General features: G+C 51.4%; 1 protein-coding gene across 2 annotated transcripts in view; it reads left to right on the top strand.

The window, feature by feature from the left end:
- The window catches only part of NUP50 (nucleoporin 50), a 220,834-nt gene that overhangs the window by 117,952 nt on the left and 83,687 nt on the right, over positions 1-19,195 (top strand). For both annotated transcript variants that reach the window (XM_033951872.1, XM_033951873.1), the window contains one exon: positions 3,695-4,354. In XM_033951872.1, the coding sequence (XP_033807763.1) occupies positions 3,695-4,354 (660 nt within the window). The remainder of the gene's footprint in view (positions 1-3,694; positions 4,355-19,195) is intronic.

Below are 19,195 nucleotides of genomic sequence, written 5' to 3'. Positions count from 1 at the left end.
GTGCGGCAAAAGCCTAAACCGCCCGCGTCCAGGCCGTTCAGGGCCCCTCCGCGCCGCTACCCACAAAAATCCACTCCTGCCTTCTCGCGGCCTCCGCCCAGGCGTCCGCAAGCCCATCATCGGGCTCTGCCCAAGTCCCAACCGCCTGCGACTACCAAACCATCCCCGTCCTTTTGACGGGATACGCGGAAGGGGGCGGGCCCCCTCCGCCATAGTCCCAGGCCTCCTTCCCATCGGGGGTTGCCTCAAAGTCTTTTACCCTCGCTGGGAACAAGTCACGTCGGACGCATGGGTCCTTGGCGTGATCTCATCAGGATACTCTCTCAACTTTCGGGCCATTCCTCCAGACAACCCCCCAAGGAATTGCCCTCCCAACCGGACACAGCTACCCCTACTCCTCGCCAAAGCTCGAGATCTGCTTCACCTGAGAGCAGTGGAGGAGGTTCCACCCAGCCAACGGGGGAAGGGCTTCTACTCCCGTTACTTCCTGGTACCGAAAAAAACGGGAGACCTTCGCCCAATACTAGACTTGAGACGCCTCAACAAATTTCTGGTATGGGAAAAATTTCGGATGCTTTCCCTACCGACCCTCTACCCCCTGATCGACAAGGGCGACTGGCTCTGCTCCCTCGATGTGAAGGAGGCGTATACATATGTTCCAGTGCACCCCGCTCACCGCAAGTTCTTGCGTTTTCAGGTGGGAGACCTGCACCTGCAATACCGAGTCCTCCCCTTCGGCCTAGCATCGTCACCTCGGGTCTTCACCAAGTACCTCGTGGTGGTCGCAGTTACCTTACGCTCCCAAGGTCTTCAGGTATTCCCCTACCTGGACGACTGGCTGATCAAAGCCCCGTCCAGGGAAGGGGTTATCTCAGCGACCCAACAGACTATTATCTACCTACAGAGTCTGGGGTTCGAGATAAACTTCCCAAAATCCCAACTACGCCCCTCGCAGTCCCTACAATTCATCGGGGCCACGCTGGACATGGTTCGCCTCCGTTCCTTCCTCCCCCCTCCGCGTCTAGAGGCGTTAGTAAGTCTGAGCCGAAGGATCTCACTGCTGACCTCGATATCAGCTCGACAGATGATGACTCTCCTGGGCCACATGGCCTCCACTGTCCATGTCACACCCTTCGCCCATCTCCATCTGAGAATCCCTCAATGGACCCTTGCCTCTCAATGGCGTCAAGACCGGGACCCGATCGATCGTCCCGTGACAGTGACTCCTTCCTTGCAACGATCGCTCCGCTGGTGGGCCGACTCTTCAAATCTTTCCAAAGGTTTGTTCTTCCTCGCCCCTCCTCACAACAAGGTACTCACCACGGACTCGTCGGAGTACGCTTGGGGAGCCCACCTGGACGGCCTCCGCACTCAGGGGATGTGGTCAGCAGAAGACCGCCGCTGTCACATCAACGTGCTAGAGCTCCGGGCCATCTATCTCGCAGCTGTAGCTTTTCAACATCTGCTTCACGACCGGGTGGTCCTCATCCAAACCGACAACTAGGTAGCAATGTACTACGTAAACAAACAAGGGGGGACAGGATCTTGGTCCCTCTGTCGGGAAGCCATGCGCCTCTGGAAATGGGCAATCTCCAACAACACCTTCCTTCGAGCGGTGTACATACAAGGAGAACAAAACTGTCTGGCGGACAGACTCAGCCGCCTCCTCCAGCCACACGAGTGGTCACTGCACTCTCAGACCCTACGACAGGTGTTCGAAAAGTGGGGGATGCCTCAAATAGATCTGTTCGCATCCCCCCACAATCACAAACTGCCCCTCTTCTGCTCCCGGATACACTCCCCGGACCGACTCGAGGCCGACGCCTTCCTCCTCGACTGGGAGGGAAGGTTTCTGTACGCGTTTCCGCCGTTTCCTCTGATCCTGCGGACGCTGGTCCACCTGAAAACGGTGAAAGCCACCCTGATCCTGATTGCTCCTCGCTGGCCACGCCAGCCTTGGTTTTCCCTTCTACTTCAACTCAGTGTCAGAGATCCACTGCCTCTGCCTCGGTTTCCCTCTCTACTATCACAGAGTCAGGGTTCGCTGTTACATCCCAATCTTAAGTTTAAGTTTAAGTTTATTAGGATTTTATATACCGCCTATCAAGGTTATCTAAGCGGTTTTTACAATCAGGTACACATCCCAATCTTCAATCTCTTCATCTGAATGCTTCGTTTCTTTCCCCCTGACTTCTCTCCCCGTGTCTCAATCAGTCAAGGAGATATTGGAGGCCTCTAGAAAGACCTCGACGAGAACCTGCTATTCTCAAAAGTGGACCAGATTCTCAGCCTGGTGTTCCTCTCACAGCCAGGACCCGGTGTCGGTCCCCGTCCCTCTGGTCCTTGACTATTTACTTCAATTATCTCACTCCGGCCTAAAGACCAACTCCATTCGAGTACATCTCAGTGCGATTGCGGCTTTTCATCAGCCCCTGGAAGGGAAAGCCCTCTCGCTCCACCCCTTAGTCTCTCGCTTCATGAAGGGTCTTCTGAATGTCCACCCTCCTCTCAAACCCCCTCCGGAGGTTTGGGACCTTAACGTGGTTCTGGCTCAACTAATGAAACCTCCATTTGAGCCCCTAGACAAATGCCATCCTAAATTCCTCACGTGGAAGGTGATTTTCCTGCTTGCACTCACTTCCGCCCGGCAAGTTAGTGAGCTACAGGCTCTGGTAGCGGACCCACCCTTCACTGTTTTCCACCATGACAAGGTGGTACTCCGCACACATCCAAAGTTCTTGCCTAAAGTAGTGTCTGATTTTCACCTCAATCAGTCCATCGTCTTGCCCGTGTTTTTTCCCAAGCCCCACTCTCACCCCGGAGAGGTGGCGCTTCACACTCTTGACTGTAAGAGAGCGTTGGCCTTTTACCTCCAACGCACTCAACCACACCGGAAAGTCCCACAATTGTTTTTGTCCTTCGACCCAAACCGGTTAGGCCACCCAGTTTCCAAGCGCACCTTGTCCAACTGGTTGGCCGATTGCATCACCTTTTGCTACGCTCAGGCTGGTCTCGCGCTGCATGGTCGAGTAACGGGACACAAGGTCCGAGCGATGGCAGCCTCCGTAGCGTTCCTCAGGTCCACACCTATTGAGGAAATCTGCAAGGCTGCCACGTGGTCTTCGGTTCATACTTTCACCTCCCACTACTGTCTGGACTCACTGTCCAGAAGTGATGGCCGGTTCGGCCAATCGGTATTGCGAAATCTATTTGCTTAAATTGCCAACTTCCCTCCATCCCTTTTCAGTTAGCTTGGAGGTTACCCACATGTGAGAATATCATGCCTGCTTGTCCTGGGATAAAGCACAGTTATTTACCGTAACAGGTGTTATCCAGGGACAGCAGGCATATATTCTCACAACCCGCCCACCTCCCCGAGGTTGGCTTCTTTGCTAGTTAAGTGAACTGGAGACCACGAGGGGGTGCGCCCCCTAGTGGAGCAGGAAGGCACGCATGCGTGGAGCAGCAGAGCAAACTTAAATCTTCAATCAAGTTTGCTTGAAAATGCTTCCGCATCGGGGCTCCGTAGATGACGTCACCCCACATGTGAGAATATATGCCTGCTGTCCCTGGATAACACCTGTTACGGTAAGTAACTGTGCTTTATTGTCACTGTTGAGATTTCTGTCTATTTGTTATCACTTCACACTAGTAACCAAATATTAGTCACCTAAAATATAATTTCTTTCAACAGGATCTCTTGCTGCAAATGGTCCTACCTCCTCACTGGTTGGCAAACATGCTGGAAGTGCAAAAACAAATGGTGAAATGCAGCAACCCATGTCCTCTATTTCTAATCAAAGTAAAGCCTTTTCTAGTAGTGATTACAACAAACAGCTAACATCTCTGAACTACTCTGTTCGAGATTGGATTGTGAAGCATGTGAACACAAATCCACTTTGTGATCTTACTCCCATTTTTAGAGATTACGAGAAACATTTAGTGTGCATTGATCAAAAATATGGAAGTAGCACTGATAGTGGATCTGAAAGTGATGGCAATAGCAAGACAAACCAAACTCAATCTACTTTAACATTTAGCATTTCAAAACTACAGGAAGGATCAACCCTTTCATTTAACAGAAATCCAGAGAATACATTGGACAAAATGAAGCCAACATCAGAAAAGAAAATGGAATTGTCATTAGGAAGTGCATCAAATATTTCATTTAACTTTGGCCATAAAATTGATAGCCCTGTTTTGAGTTCTCTTGGTTCTTCTGTACCACCTAACTTTTCATTCTCCTCTGGGAGCTGTGGCTTATTTTCCAAAGATGCAAACCAGAGCAAATTAGCAACTTCGTTCTCAATTGATGCAAAGAAGAGGCAGACAGAAAGTGGCAGTGATGAAAAAGGTAATTTGAAGAAATTTTAAGAACTTTACTAATGTTTTTAATATTTGCACACTTCAGAGTTTTATCTGTTCTAAACACAGATCACTTTTACCATATTTATCTGTCTATGCAAAGACTGGAGTTTTATAAAATGCTAAGAGGTTTATAAAATACTAAGTGGTGTGAAAAGGGTAGATGTGAATCTCTTATTTACTCTTTCCAAAAATACTAGGACTAGGAGGCATGCGATAAAGCTTTAAGTAGTAGATTTAAAACAAACAGGAGAAAATATTTCTTTATGCACCATGTAATTAAACTCTGGAATTTGTTTCCAGAGAATGTAGTGAAATCAGTTAGCTTAGTGGGGTTTAAAAAAGGTTTGAATAATTTCTAAAAGAGAAGTCCATAGGACATTATTGAGATGGCTTGGGGAAATCCACTGCTTATTCCTTGAGTAAGCAGCATATAATCTGTTTTGCTGCTTGGGATCTAACTAAGTGCTTGGGACCTGGGTTGGCCACTGTTGGAAACAGGATACTGGGCTTGATGAACCTTCGGTCTGTCCCTTTGTGTGTTTGGAAGAAAAAATAATTTAGGCAAGAAAAATGGTTCAAAGATATTTTTAGGCAAAATATATTCTTTAGCAACTCTCCAGACCAGCATAAGTTAATCTTACAAGTGGGTATATATCTCATCATGACTAGCAGGTGGAGACTGAGACAAAACTTTGGAACTGTACATATCATGTGACCCCCCTCCCTAATTACCCCAGTCTTCTCTCAGTCTCCAGCAGGTGCAGTGAGCTGTACTCATCTCCCTTGGTAGGGCTGTTGGAATTTGTTTAGGAATTTTTGTCCCTTTTTTGTTGCTGGACTGAGCTTGAGTGGACCCTGTTTGGGGATCCATCCGACCTCGGGGGTGTCAAACCCGGCGGGTCTCAAGCAGGGTCCCTTTCCCCCTTTCCTCCACCTCCCCAACATTTTTCTAGAGGTGCCTCAACAGTAGGCATATTATTTAGAGAGCCAGTGGAGTCTGTTCTGTGAAAAAAAAAAAAAATCCTGAGGTAGTACTGTGGTCTGAAGGGTTGCTTTCCCTTTAAATTTGCTGTATTTTTCAACTAACTGGCACTCTTTTTCCTAGCTAGGTCACGTATGGAGCAATGAGCACTTCACGGGGAAAGAAGTGTTCATTTTTCTCCAGATGCGAGGCACTCATGGCCGGCTTGTGCAAGCGGTGTACAGGCTGTTGCGGTGGAGGGGCTCCGTCAGAAGTGGCTGAAGGTGTCCAGAGCTCCCTGCCGCTAGTGCCTCGCAAGTCAGCAGGGAGCAGTGGGGAAGCCCGGTCTTCCCTACCACCCACGGAGGGTTTTCCTCAGCTGCTGATGGTGAGGGTAAAAAGGATTCCCTTATCGCCAGTTCGGCTGGGGACTTCCTCTCAGCTGTTTCTTTATCAGCTGATGCTGGCTTGCCTGCTTTAGCGGCTGGGACAGTTAAAGCTTCCCAGCCGCTACAGGCTCTGGACGGTTTATTTTTGGTGGGAACTTCACCATTTTTGCACAATAAACCCTTCATTTGCTCTACCACCTCAGGTGACCTTCCCCCTGTCTTGGAAAAACAAGGGCAGGTTTCTGCTGGGACCCCTGCTTGGGCAGGCTGGGGGTTTTTTCCCCTGATTTATTTTTTAATTTATGCAGAGCTTATTTTCAGGCGGCTGGGGATTTTGCAGTTGGTCCGGGAGTTTCGGGGGAGGTTGTGCCCCTTGCACTCTCTGCGGTTTTGCCCCATCTACTACTCTCACGTCCCTTCCTCCTACTCCCTCGTCCAAGCACCCACGGTTGGCTTGGGATGAAGTCTTGTGGTCTGAGGAACGTGCAGATCTGGATGAGGACCTGGACCCTTGTGGGGATCCTTTTGAGATGGCCGCTGGTAGCAGGGCATCGTTTTTCCCCAACTACCGGCGAGGAGGCGTCCATGGTGCGCCTTTTTCACAGAGATGAGCACCCACTTTTATTTCAGCAGGTCTTTTTTTAAGTTTTAAGTTTTGAGGAGATGCCACCTGAGACCCCACGGGTGGGGGACCTTCTTCGGGGGTCTGCCCGGCGTCGCGCTCATTTCCTATGCATCAGTAATAGCTCCAACCTTATGGAATGCTCTGCCATCTCAACTTCGCCACGAAAAATTAATTGATAAATTCAAGACAAATTTAAAAACATTCTTATTTCAAGATGCATTCTACTGCTCTTGATCCTTCTCATCTTCAAATCAGCCAACCGCTTTTAAGAAGCGATCCCATCCCCAGTGCTTTATCCCTTTCCCTTCCATTTCCTTTCAATCTTTTTTTTATTTTTTTATTTTTTTAACCTCTAATAATGTAACTTTACCCCCCTCCCTTCTTTTCTTTATCATCACTTTCCAGTTCGTCTTGTCAATGTCTTCAATGTACACTTCCCTTCCTCTCTTTAAACTTATTCCCTACTAGTATTATTCTTATTTTAATATTTTATTGTAAACCGGCTAGATTCCCGTAGGTGGTCGGTATATTAAAAATTAATAAACTTGAAACTTGATCAGGATAGTCGGGATATTATCCCAGGACAAGCAGGCATGATATTCTCACATGTGGGTGACGTCATCTACGGAGCCCCGATGCGGACAGCTTTTTCAAGCAAACTTGATTGAAGATTTAAGTTTGCTCTGCTGCTCCACGCATGCGTGCCTTCCTGCTCCACTAGAGGGCGCATCCCCTCCTCGTAGTCTCCAGTTCAAATTTTTCCACTGAGCCTAGAAGTCGTTTTTTCTAGGCTCTGCCCCAACTGCCTTCTAGCACCGCGATTTTTTCTTGTTTTTTCGATTAAGTCGCTGTGCGCATTTTTTTCCTGTTCCTGCTTCGTTTTGACCGACCCAGAGGCTTCCGGGCCGCCGCGGCCGCATGGCTACTTGAGCCGCGGCCAGTTTCATTTTCTATGTCCCGGTCTCTAACTGGCTTTAAAAAGTGCACCCGGTGCGAGCGGCTTCTTTCCATCACAGACCCGCATCGCCGGTGCATCCTCTGCCTGGGGGCCGCCCATCCAACCAACTCCTGCCCCCAGTGCGCTACTTTTCAGAACCGGGCCCCCCATCGAAGAAAGCCCGCATGGCGGATCTTTTCACCGCTGACCAACCCACTACCTCGGCCTCGAGGTCGGCCCCGGCCTTGACCTCGGCCCCGAATTCCTCGGCACCACCTCGAGACTCGACCCCGAAGTCCTCGGGACAGCAAAAAGCCTCGGCTCCGGGTAAGTCTCCTCTTCCTTCTTCAGGTTCTGCACCGGCGAAGAAGCCAGCCTCGGGGACACCGGCGACGCATGGTAGAAGTCCCATGCTTTCAGCCCCGGCGAAGCCTTCCAAGCCTTCGGACCGTGCCTCCACCACACGGGAATACTCTGATACGAGGTCGCCCCCGGTGGAGTGCACCGAGGTATAGGACATGCCTTCGATGCTGTCCGTGCCCGTTTTCCAGGACCTGCTCTGGGCGATGATCTCATCGGAGCTGTCCGCTGCGCTGGCCCATCTACAACCGGCCCCGACCTCGACCCCGCGTGCGCCGGACCAGCCTGAGCCTCGCGTCGAGCCCCCTCGGGGCAAAGTGCGCCAGCTTCACCGCATCCCATCCTCCTCGGATTCCTCGCCGAGGCGCCCGAGACGCTCTCCCTCCACGGATTGCCGCGGGGCAAAGCGTCGCGCTAAAACGACCGAAACCTCAAACCGCTGTACCTCTAAGAAGGCCCGGAGTTCTCCCACACTACGAGGCCGTTCACAGACGCCTTGTGCAGGACAGTTGAAGGTGACCTAGTTATCACTCTCCAACCCTCACATCCTCCTAACTCCCCCTCGGACCGGGGCTCCGAACCGAGGTTCCAGGCTTTCGCCGAGGGTGTCCGGGTCGAGGTCACCTATTCGACATCGATCGGTACCCCGTACCCCGGCATCGTCTCCGAGGGGCTCCTCGAGACGACGTAGGTCCTCGACCCCGGAACACTGCCACAGTGTTTCCCCGGTCTCGGAGCGCGGGTCGGAGCATGAACCTCGATACTCGAGGGAAGCCTCCCCGTCCTTCTCCGCCCCACGGAGGTCTCGTTCACCGTCCCCACACGGGGCCCCGGGAACGTCCCGCCCCTCCTTCACTCACTTTGTCCAGGACATGGGCCACGCTCTGGACTTAGACCTCCAGTCCGACTCAAGATACTCTAAAGAGTACCTGGCGGAGCTAGATTTGCCGTCACCGCCCAGAGAGTCCCTTCGCTTACCGCCCAATCCGGTACTCCAACAGGCTTTCTTCAGGAATCTGGAGACCCCCTATATGGTAACAGATGTCCCCTCCAAAATGGAGTCCAAATACCGTACAGTACCATACCCGGGGTTTGAGCAACCGCAGCTCTTCCACCAGTCGCTGTTGGTAGAATCTTCCCTAGAAAAGGCTCACCCCTCCCGGGTCTCAGCGGCGGTCCCCCCAGGTCGAGAGGGTCGGACCCTTGACAAGTTCGGCAGGAAAGTGTATCAGAACTCTATGATGGCCTCTAGGGTGCAAAGTTACACTTTCACCTTCACGTCCTACCTGAAACATCTCATTGGACTGATGGGAGCCTTTGCGACCGACCTGCCGGCCTCCCCCCAAGGAGCCTTTGACCTGCTCCTGGAGGTTTTCTCCAATCTACGCCTCCATTTGTTCCACGCGGCCTATGATGGCTTCGAACTTTCCTCCAGAGTGGCAGCCTTCGCTATCGCCATGCGCCGCCTAGCCTGGTTACGCCTTGTCGACATGGACCCCAACTTACAGGACCGGTTGGCTAACCTCCCCTGTGTGGGCAAAGAACTTTTTGATGACACTATCGAGGCAGCTACGAAACGCCTTTCGGAACACGAACGCTCGTTTGCCTCCCTCGTTCGGCAAAAGCCTAAACTGCCAGCATCCAGGCCGTTCAGGGCCCCTCCACGCCGCTACCCTCAAAAATCTACCCCTGCCTTCTCACGGCCCCAACCCCGACGCCCGCAAGATCACCATCGGGCTCTGCCCAAGTCCCAGCCGCCTGCGACCGCCAAACCATCCCCGTCCTTTTGACGGGATAAGCGGATGGGGGCTGGCCCCCTCCGCCACAACCCCAGGCCTCCTTCCCATCGGGGGGCGCCTCAGAGCCTTCTACCCGCGCTGGGAACAAGTCACGTCGGACGCATGGGTCCTTGGCGTGATCTCATCAGGATACTCTCTCAACCTTCGGGAAAATCCTCCAGACAGCCCTCCAAGGGTGTGCCCTCCCAACTGAACTCAGTTACCCCTCCTTCTCTCAGAAGCTCGAGAACTGCTTCACCTACGGGCAGTGGAGGTGGTTCCCCCCGACCAACAGGGGAAAGGGTTCTACTCCCGTTACTTCCTGGTACCGAAGAAGACGGGAGACCTGCGCCCAATTCTAGACTTGAGGCGACTCAACAAATTTCTGGTGCGGGAAAAGTTCCGGATGCTTTCCCTACCGATTCTCTACCCTCTCGTCAACGAGGGCGATTGGCTCTGCTCCCTTGATCTGAAGGAAGCCTACACACATGTTCTAGTGCACCCCGCTCACCGAAGGTTCCTGCGCTTTCAGGTGGGGGACCTGCACCTACAATACCGAGTCCTCCCCTTTGGCCTGGCATCGTCACCCCAAGTCTTCACGAAGTGCCTCGTGGTGGTCGCAGCTGCCTTACGCTCTCAGGGCTTCCAGGTATTCCCCTACCTGGACGACTGGCTGATCAAAGCCCCGTCCAGGGAGGGGGTTATCTCAGCGACCCGACAGACTATTATTTACCTCCAGGGTCTGGGGTTCGAGGTAAACTTCCCAAAATCCCAGCTGCGCCCCTCTCAGTCCTTACAGTTCATCGGGGCCGTGCTGGATACGGTTCGCCTCCACTCCTTCCTTCTCCCTCCACATCAAGAGGCGTTAGTAAGTCTGAGTCGAAGGATTTCGCTGCTGACCTCGGTATCAGTTCGGCAGATGATGACTCTTCTGGGCCACATGGCCTCTACCGCCCATGTCATACCCTTCGCCCGCCTCCACCTGAGGATTCCTCAATGGACCCTGGCCTCCCAATGGCGTCAGGACCGGGACCCAATCGACAGTCCCGTGACAGTGACTCCTTCCTTGCAACGATCGCTCCTCTGGTGGGCCGACTCTTCAAATCTGTCCAAAGGTTTACTTTTTCTCGCCCCTCCACACAGCAAGGTACTCACCACGGATTCGTCGGAGTACATTTGGGGAGCTCACCTGGATGGCCTACGCACTCAGGGGATGTGGTCAACAGAGGACCGCTGCTGCCACATCAACGTGCTGGAGCTTCGGGGCCATCTATCTCGCCGCTGTGGCTTTTCAACATCTGCTCCACGACCAGGTGGTTCTCGTCCGAACCGACAACCAGGTGGCAATGTACTACGTAAACAAGCAAGGGGGGACAGGGTCTCGATCCCTCTGTCGGGAAGCCCTGCATTTCTGGAAGTGGGCAATCTCCAACAACATCTTCCTTCGAGCGGTGTACATACAAGGAGAGCGGAACTGTCTGACAGACAGACTCAGCCGCCTCCTCCAGCCACACGAGTGGTCACTGCACGCTCAAACCTTACGACAGGTGTTCGAGAAGTGGGGGACTCCTCAGATAGATCTGTTCGCCTCCCCCCTCAATCACAAACTCCCTCACTTCTGCTCCCGGATGTACTCCCCGGACCGCCTCGAGGCCGACGCCTTCCTCCTAGATTGGGAGGGAAGGTTTCTATACGCGTTTCCGCCTTTTCCTCTGATTCTGCGGACGCTGGTCCATCTCAAACTGGTGCGAGCCACTATGATCTTGATTGCTCCTCGGTGGCCACGCCAGCCTTGGTTTTCCCTCCTACTTCAACTCAGTACCAGAGATCCGCTGCTTCTGCCTCTGTTTCCCTCTCTGCTATCGCAGAGACATGGGTTCGCTGCTACATCCCAATCTTCAGTCTCTTCATCTGAATGCTTGGTTTCTCTCCCTCTGACTTCTCTCCCTGTGTCGCAATCAGTCAAGGAAATATTGGAAGCCTCGAGGAAGGCCTCGACTAGAACCTGCTATTCCCAAAAGTGGACCAGATTCTCGTCCTGGTGCTCCTCGCACAGCCAGGACCCGGTGTTGGTCCCCGTCTCCTTGGTCCTGGAGTATTTGCTTCATCTATCTCACTCCGGCCTGAAGACCAACTCCATTCGGGTACACCTCAGTGCGATTGCTGCCTTTCATCAACCCCTGGAAGGAAAAGCCCTTTCACTCCATCCCTTAGTTTCTCGTTTCATGAAAGGTCTTTTGAATGTCCACCCTCCTCTCAAACCTCTCCCGGTGGTTTGGGACCTTAATGTGGTTCTGGCTCAACTCATGAAACCTCCATTTGAGCCGTTAGACAAATGCCATCTGAAAATCCTCACTTGGAAGGTGATCTTCCTGCTTGCACTCACTTCCGCTCGGTGGGTTAGTGAGCTACAAGCTCTGGTGGCGGACCCACCTTTCACTGTATTCCATCATGACAAGGTGGTCCTCCGCACTCACCCTAAGTTCTTGCCTAAAGTGGTGTCTGATTTTCATCTCAACCAGTCCATCGTTTTGCCAGTATTTTTCCCCAAGCCCCACTCTCACCCCGGAGAGACGGCGCTGCACACGCTTGACTGTAAGAGAGCGTTGGCCTTTTACCTCCAACGCACTCAGTCTCATCGGACAGTCCCACAATTGTTTTTGTCTTTCGACCCTAATCGGCTGGGTCGCCCAGTTTCCAAGCGCACCTTGTCCAACTGGTTGGCTGCTTGTATTTCTTTTTGCTACGCTCAGGCTGGTCTCGCGCTGCATGGTCGAGTAACGGGACATAAGGTCCGAGCGATGGCAGCCTCCGTAGCTTTCCTCCGGTCCACACCCATTGAGGAAATCTGCAAGGCTGCCACGTGGTCTTCGGTTCATACTTTCACCTCCCACTACTGCCTGGATACATTATCCAGGAGCGATGGCCGTTTTGGCCAATTGGTATTGCGTAATCTATTTGCTTAAATTGCCAACTTCCCTCCATCCCTTTTCAGTTAGCTTGGAGGTCACCCACATGTGAGAATATCATGCCTGCTTGTCCTGGGATAAAGCACAGTTACTTACCGTAACAGGTGTTATCCAGGGACAGCAGGCATATATTCTCACAACCCGCCCGCCTCCCCGAGGTTGGCTTCTTTGCTGGTTAGGTGAACTGGAGACCACGAGGAGGGGATGCGCCCTCTAGCGAAGCAGGAAGGCATGCATGCGTGGAGCAGCAGAGCAAACTTAAATCTTCAATCAAGTTTGCTTGAAAAAGCTGTCCGCATCGGGGCTCCGTAGATGACGTCACCCACATGTGAGAATATATGCCTGCTGTCCCTGGATAACACCTGTTACGGTAAGTAACTGTGACTTCTGGCGCAGTGGAATACGCCAGAGGAGCTGTTTTGGTTTTCGCGGTCCATTGCTCATTAACCCTATCCACCCCCGGGATGGGATACAATCTTGAAGTCGCCAGTGGTAGATGCGGTAGTCTCGGATATTTCAAAATGGCAGACTGCCCGTAGAGGGCGGTTCTGCTTTACGTGATTCTGAGGAGCGTAAATTGGAGGTTCTCCTTAACAGAATCTTAATGTCTCTGCCTTGGGGGTCTAGCAGCTATTTGTGGGGGGCTCATGGCTCGTGCCATGTTTTGGTGGGCTGAACGTATTCTTGACCGTGAGTCTGTTGATTGGTCCTTGGTGGATCAAGAGGTCACAAAGATTGAAATGGCGGCCTCATTCCTCTCCACCCTCTATGACTTGGTGCAGTCCTCTGCCAAGTCTGTCTTTTGGGGTGGCTGTGCGTCGTATCTTATGGTTGCGCTTGTTTGGCGGATGTGACATCCAAGACTAAACTCACAAAATTTCCCTTTCGGGGGTCTATTTTGTTTGGATAGGATTTAGATAAGTTGGTTCAGACTTTAGCAGACTCTAAGGTGCCCCGCCTGCCTGAGGACCGTGCCCACTAGTTAGAGGAGGCATTGCTAGGGGACGTCTGAGGGATTTCCTCGGGTTTTGCCCTGGGCGTGGGGCTGCTACCGTCCTGTCTTCTGGGTTTTCCTGGGGGCGTTTCTTTCACCTCATGCAGTCCTTTCAGGGAGCCCGTCGGGGGCTGGGAACCCCCCCGCCGCTTCCCTTGCAGCCTTCCTGCCCAATGACTCCTTGCCAGTGCCCCCTCTGGTTCTGGTGGGTGGCCGGCTGCGCGAGTTTTCTCACAAATGGTCAGAGATCATTTCCGATCAGTGGGTCTTGGAGGTGATTTGGGATGGTTATGCTCTAGAGTGTGCCCATTCCTTGCCATATCATTTCTAGCTTCTTGTCAAGCCAAGTGGAAGAAGCAGGCTTTTCGCCAAACCATTCAAAGATTACTAGATCTCAGAGCTGTGGTTCCAGTGCCCCCTCAAGAGTCGGGCACAGGCAGGTACTTGATTTACTTTTTGGTGCCCAAGAAAAAGGGGACTTTTCAGCCCATCTTAAATTTCAAGGGGGTCAATAAGGCTTAGAGAATGACACGGGGAAAAAATTTGTCCCCGTCCCCGGCCGACTATCCTCTGCACCGCCCCGTCACCGCCATTCCCTTTCACCGCCACTGCCATCTCATTCACCTCCCCGTCACCGCAGCATGCATAAAAGCCTCAAACAGGTATGATTTTATATACTTATCTTTATTAACGTATAAAGGAAACATTCTTTACAACTTTACAACTTAGTTAACTATACAAAAACAAAACACAACCTGTACTTTTAATTGTTCTTATTTTTTAACCCGTGGATGAACAACAAATCATCCACAATCTCTGGAAATAAAATCATTTCTCCCACAAGTGGACATGCTCTATGGCTGCTTTAACTGTAAGGCGCCTGAATCTAAGGCTAAATGCTACCATTCTGTAATGGAACCTGGGAGCCCATTTACTGCTATAGAATAGGCGTTCCCTGTACAGTCTCAGGGTGCCTACGAGGAAGAACCCACTTGGAGAATTGCCCCTTATTTTTTAAGAATTATAAAAACAGAAGCAATAATATGAAAAACAAAACCCAGCCTTAAAACAGGCTGAATTAATTTGTGAACCATTATTTAAAGGATACTCAGAAAAAATATTGTTTTCCCTTAACTTAAATGAAATAAACATATTCCTATCCATCATTTGACTATAGCTAAGGGCAAAAGAACCTCATAGAGCTGCAGTGAAATAGAAAAGTGATTTTGTTTTACTGTAATCTCTGCATTAAGTAGATTTGCACACCCCAAGCTCCTTAAATCCTGATGCACTTCTAGCTTTTCCTGTATCAGACTTTGCAAGATTAATAAATGGAGCATCCTTCTGCCTGCCAGTTAAAGGATGAAAAAAAAAAAAAAGCCTATAAAGTTCAAATCACAGCTTGACTAAACTCTAACTTTTTTGATTTCATTCTTCCTGGCTGACCACAATAAGCACCAAGGTTGGGGAAGGGGTAAAATACGGACTTCGCGGATCTAAACCCGTACCGCCTTAAAAATCTGAGGTCCGTGTCGGTCCGTGTCTGTGGCGAGAGCAAGCAGAATCAGGTCCGACGTCCGTGCGTTTTTTTTTTCTCAAATGGTATACCACTATACTTGCTGCTTTTACTTGCTTCGGGCCTTCCTCGTTGCCGGGACCTGCCTACTTTCTGTTTCCGCGAAGGCAGGACCCGGCAGCGAGGAAGGCCCGAAGCAAGTAAAAGCAGCAAGTTGTAAGCTTTCCTCCGGGGCTCTATTGTGTGCGTGCTGGCTTCCCTTCTCTTCCCTCCGAAACCAGAAGTAGCGTCCCGGGGGGGGGGGGGGGGGGGGGAAGAGAAGGGAAGCCGGCACGCACACGATAGAGCCCCGGCGCGGAGGGAAGCTTACAACTTGCTGCTTTTACTTGCTTCGGGCCTTCCTCGCTGCCGGGTCCTGCCTTCGCGGAAACAGAAAGTAGGCAGGATCCGGCAACGAGGAAGGCCCAAAGCAAGTAAAGCATGCTGGCAAAAAAAGGCAGGCGTCAAACAAAATTTTCGGCGGCGAGCTAGCCCAGGAAGGAGCATCGGCGGCAGCAGCAGGATTAGCTGGGTTGTCACCTAAATCAGCCGGGGAGAACACTTACTTGTACCTGACGAAGTTTTCAGGCTTTCAGCTCCTCCCAGTGAAACGAGTGAATCCAATTGAGGCAGCGACTGCAAACAAAATTCAAATCCTGGGCTTGGCTCCGAAATCCAATCGCTACTGCTGCACTACAACCCATTAAATATCAGGTGTGGCAGTAGCGATTGGTCCTCTTCTTTGAGCAAAAAGAACTGACCAATGAAGAGCCTGTATATTAGGGGGCGGAGTCAATGCGGCAACGTGCAAGTCGGGTAGAGAGTTGAGGAGACAGACCACATGGCGGAGACAAACATGGCCGCCGGAAAAAATCTGACACCCGGTCCCGAACCAAAGACTCACGGTGAAGACAAGGTAAATAGCGGTACATAGAAGGGGGTACATTTGCCTGCGGGGACAAATCTTTTCACCGTTTTTGCGGGCGGTGAAAACTTTTGTCCCCGTGTCTGCGGCGATTTGGCTATGGAGTCTCCATAGCCCGCAGCCAAACCGCGGCTCTCTGCGGGGATCGCTCCCCGTATCATTCTCTAATAAGGCTCTCAGAGTTCCGTCATGAAGACACTGCGATCGGTGATTCTGGCAGTTCAGCCGGGAGAGTTTCTACACTCTCTCAACCTGACAGAGGCCTACTTGCACATTCTAATCCGGACCTCTCATCAGTGCTTCCTTCGTTTTGCGATCTTGGGCCAGCACTTTCAGTTTTGTGCGCTCCCTTTTGGTCTGGCCACAGTTCCCTGGACGTTCACCAAGGTTATGGTGGTTGTCGTGGCGGCCTTGCGAACAGAGGGCATTCTGGTGCATCCTTACCTGGATGACTGGTTGATTTGCGTGAAATCCTTCCAGGAGAGCACCCGGGTCACGGCTTGGGTGGTGGAGTTCCTGCAGTCGCTGGGATGAATTGTCAACTTTGCCAAGAGCCGGTTGGCCCTTTCGCAGCACCTGGAGTATCTTGGGGAAGGTCTTCCTTCCAGAGGCCTGGGTAAGCAAGTTACACTCTCAAATTTGCCTGATTATGGCTTCTCGGTGTACTCGGGTGCAGGATTTCTTCCAAGTCTTAGGGTCAATGGCAGTTTCCCACGATGTGGTGAGGTGGGCTTGGGCACACATGCTCCTCTTCAGTATGCTCTGCTTAGGAGATGGTCACCCCAGAGCCTCAGTCTAGATCACCCTGTTCCTCATAGGGGCTTGGCTCGTTCCGGTCTTCGTTGGTGGCTCCAGACCTCCCATCTTGTTCAAGGAATGAGTCTGGGTCAGCCACAGTGGACAGTGCTTCTCACGGATGCCAGTCTTCTTGGTTGGGGAACTCGGTGTCTAGGTCACTCAGCTCAGGGCACCTGGTCCACAGAGGAGGCATCCTGGTCGATCAATGTTCTGGAGATCAGAGCCAACCGTCTGGCACTGTTAGCCTTCAACTCTTTCTTGACGGGCAAATCGGTCCTGGTTCTGTCAGACAATGCCACAGCGGTGGCCTGTGTCAGTCATCGGGGGGAGGCACCAAGAGCACTCTGGTGGCGCAGGAGATGGCTCTGCTCATGCTCTGGGCAGAGGCACATCTTCAGGACATCTCGGCCTCCCACATAGCCGGAGTAGAGAATATTCAAGTGGACTTCCTCAGTCGTCACATGTTAGATCCCGGAGAGTGGTGTCTAAGCTATGTGGCCTTTCAGTTGATAGTGCAGTCTTGGGGTCAGCCCCTAATGGACTTGATGGCCACAGGGGTCAACGCCAAAACACCCCGTATCTTCAGTCGTAGCAGAGATGGTCAGGCCGAGGGTCTAGATGTTCTGGTTCAACCATGGCCAACGGAGGTACTGTTGTACGTGTTCCCTCCGTGGCCATTAGTGGGCAGAGTTCTTCTCTGCATTGTTCATCATCTGGGCCTGGTGGTTCTGGTGGCTCCGGATTGACCCAGACAGCCATAGTATGTGGATCTGGTGAGGCATCTGGTGTCGGATCCTCTTCCTCTGCCTCTTTCACCTGATCTTCTGACTCAGTTCCCATGTTCAGTCCGAGTCCCTTTTGTCTTATGGCTTGGCTCTTGAAAGGAAATGCCTAGGTAAGAAGGGGTATTCAGATAGTGATCTCCACTCTCTTGGGGTCCCGCAGACTTTCCACTTCTCGGGCTTATGTGTGAGTTTGGCGTATATTTGAGGAGTGGTGTACGGCGTGAGGAGTGGTTTCTTTTCGCGCTTCCCTGCCTAGCATCTTAGAGTTCTTGCAGGATGGCCTGGACAGGGGCCTGGCTTGGTCTTCTCTCCAGGTTCGGCTTGCGGCCCTTTCAGCCTTTCATGGGTTTATTACGGGGTCAGCGTCTTACTGCCATTCCTGATGTCGTTCGCTTCTTGCAGGCAACCAAGTTGCTCAAGCCTCCCGTGCGACCATCCGTTCCCTTTTAGGATTTGAATCTGTTCCTGTCTGGCCTTCTGCGCCCCCCATTTGAGCCTTTGGGTTCCTGTTCATTGAAGGACCTTACTTTTAAGGCAGTCTTTTTGGTGGCTATTACTTCTGCTAGACATGTTTCGGAGCTGCAGGCTCTCTCTTGTAGGTCTCCCTTCCTTCTTCGAATTTTCTACGGAGCGTGTAGTGTTGAGGCCTGTTCCTTCCTTTCTACTAAAGATAGTTTCTCCTTTTCATGTCAATCAGTCTGGTCCTCGGTTGTCGGACAGGTTCTGAATAGAAACAGTTGCGGAAATTGGATGTTGGTTGGGTCCTTCACGCCTACTTGTGGAGGACACAGGAGATCAGGAAATCAGATCATCTTTTTGCCCTTCCAGTGGGTTCTCGTAGGGGGGATGGCGCTTCCAAGTCTACCATTGCACGCTGGATCAAGGAGACTATTTCTTCCACTTATCTTCTTCAGAAAAAGACTGCTCTGGAATTTCTCAAAGCTCATTCCACTTGGGGTCAGGCAGCTTCTTGGGCTGAGTCTTCGCTGGTGCCTCCAGTGGATATTTGTAAGGCGGAGGTCTAGTCTTCTCTATATTCCTTTGTCAGACACTACTGTATGGACGTTCAAGTGCGTCGGGACGTGGTGTTCAGTGAGCGTGTTCTGGTGTTGGCTTTTCTGGGTCCCACCCATGATGGGGACTGCTTTGGTATATCCCGCTTATAAGATTAACCTATGCTGGTCTGGAGAGTTGTTAAAGAAGGAGAAATTAGGTTCTTACCTGCTAATTTACTTTCTTTTAGCCTCTCCAGACCAGCATAGGACCCAACCCTGTCTATTGTTGTGTTCTTGCTTGCAGATTTTCACTTTTTGGTTAGTTTCTAGTATTTTTCTAGGGCCGGGGAGATTAAGAACAACGGCTTTGGCTTGGCTGGCGTAGCTGGCGAGCTGTGGAGACCTATGCTCTTTGCATTTGTTCCTTTGCATTTTCCAATAGCGTTCCTGTTTTTTTATTTGTTCATACTCCTGTTCAGAGACCTGTTTGTTTTCTGTTAATATTTCTTAGTTCTGCTTGGCTATTCGGCAGACTGAGGTAATTAGGGAAGGGTCACATGATATGTACAGTTCCACAGTTTTGTCTCAGTCTCCAACTGCTAGTTATGATGAGATATATACCCACTTGTAAGATTAACCTGTGCTGGTCTGGAGAGGCTAAAAGAAAGTAAATTAACAGGTAAGAACCTAATTTTTACTTTTGCCTATACACAAGTAGGTTGTAAATTCTGTGGTTATAGGAAAATTTTTGAACTT

Source organism: Geotrypetes seraphini, chromosome 7 (assembly GCF_902459505.1).
Source record: "Geotrypetes seraphini chromosome 7, aGeoSer1.1, whole genome shotgun sequence".
Lineage (NCBI taxonomy): Eukaryota > Metazoa > Chordata > Amphibia > Gymnophiona > Dermophiidae > Geotrypetes > Geotrypetes seraphini.
This window is presented reverse-complemented; position numbering and strand designations above follow the sequence as displayed.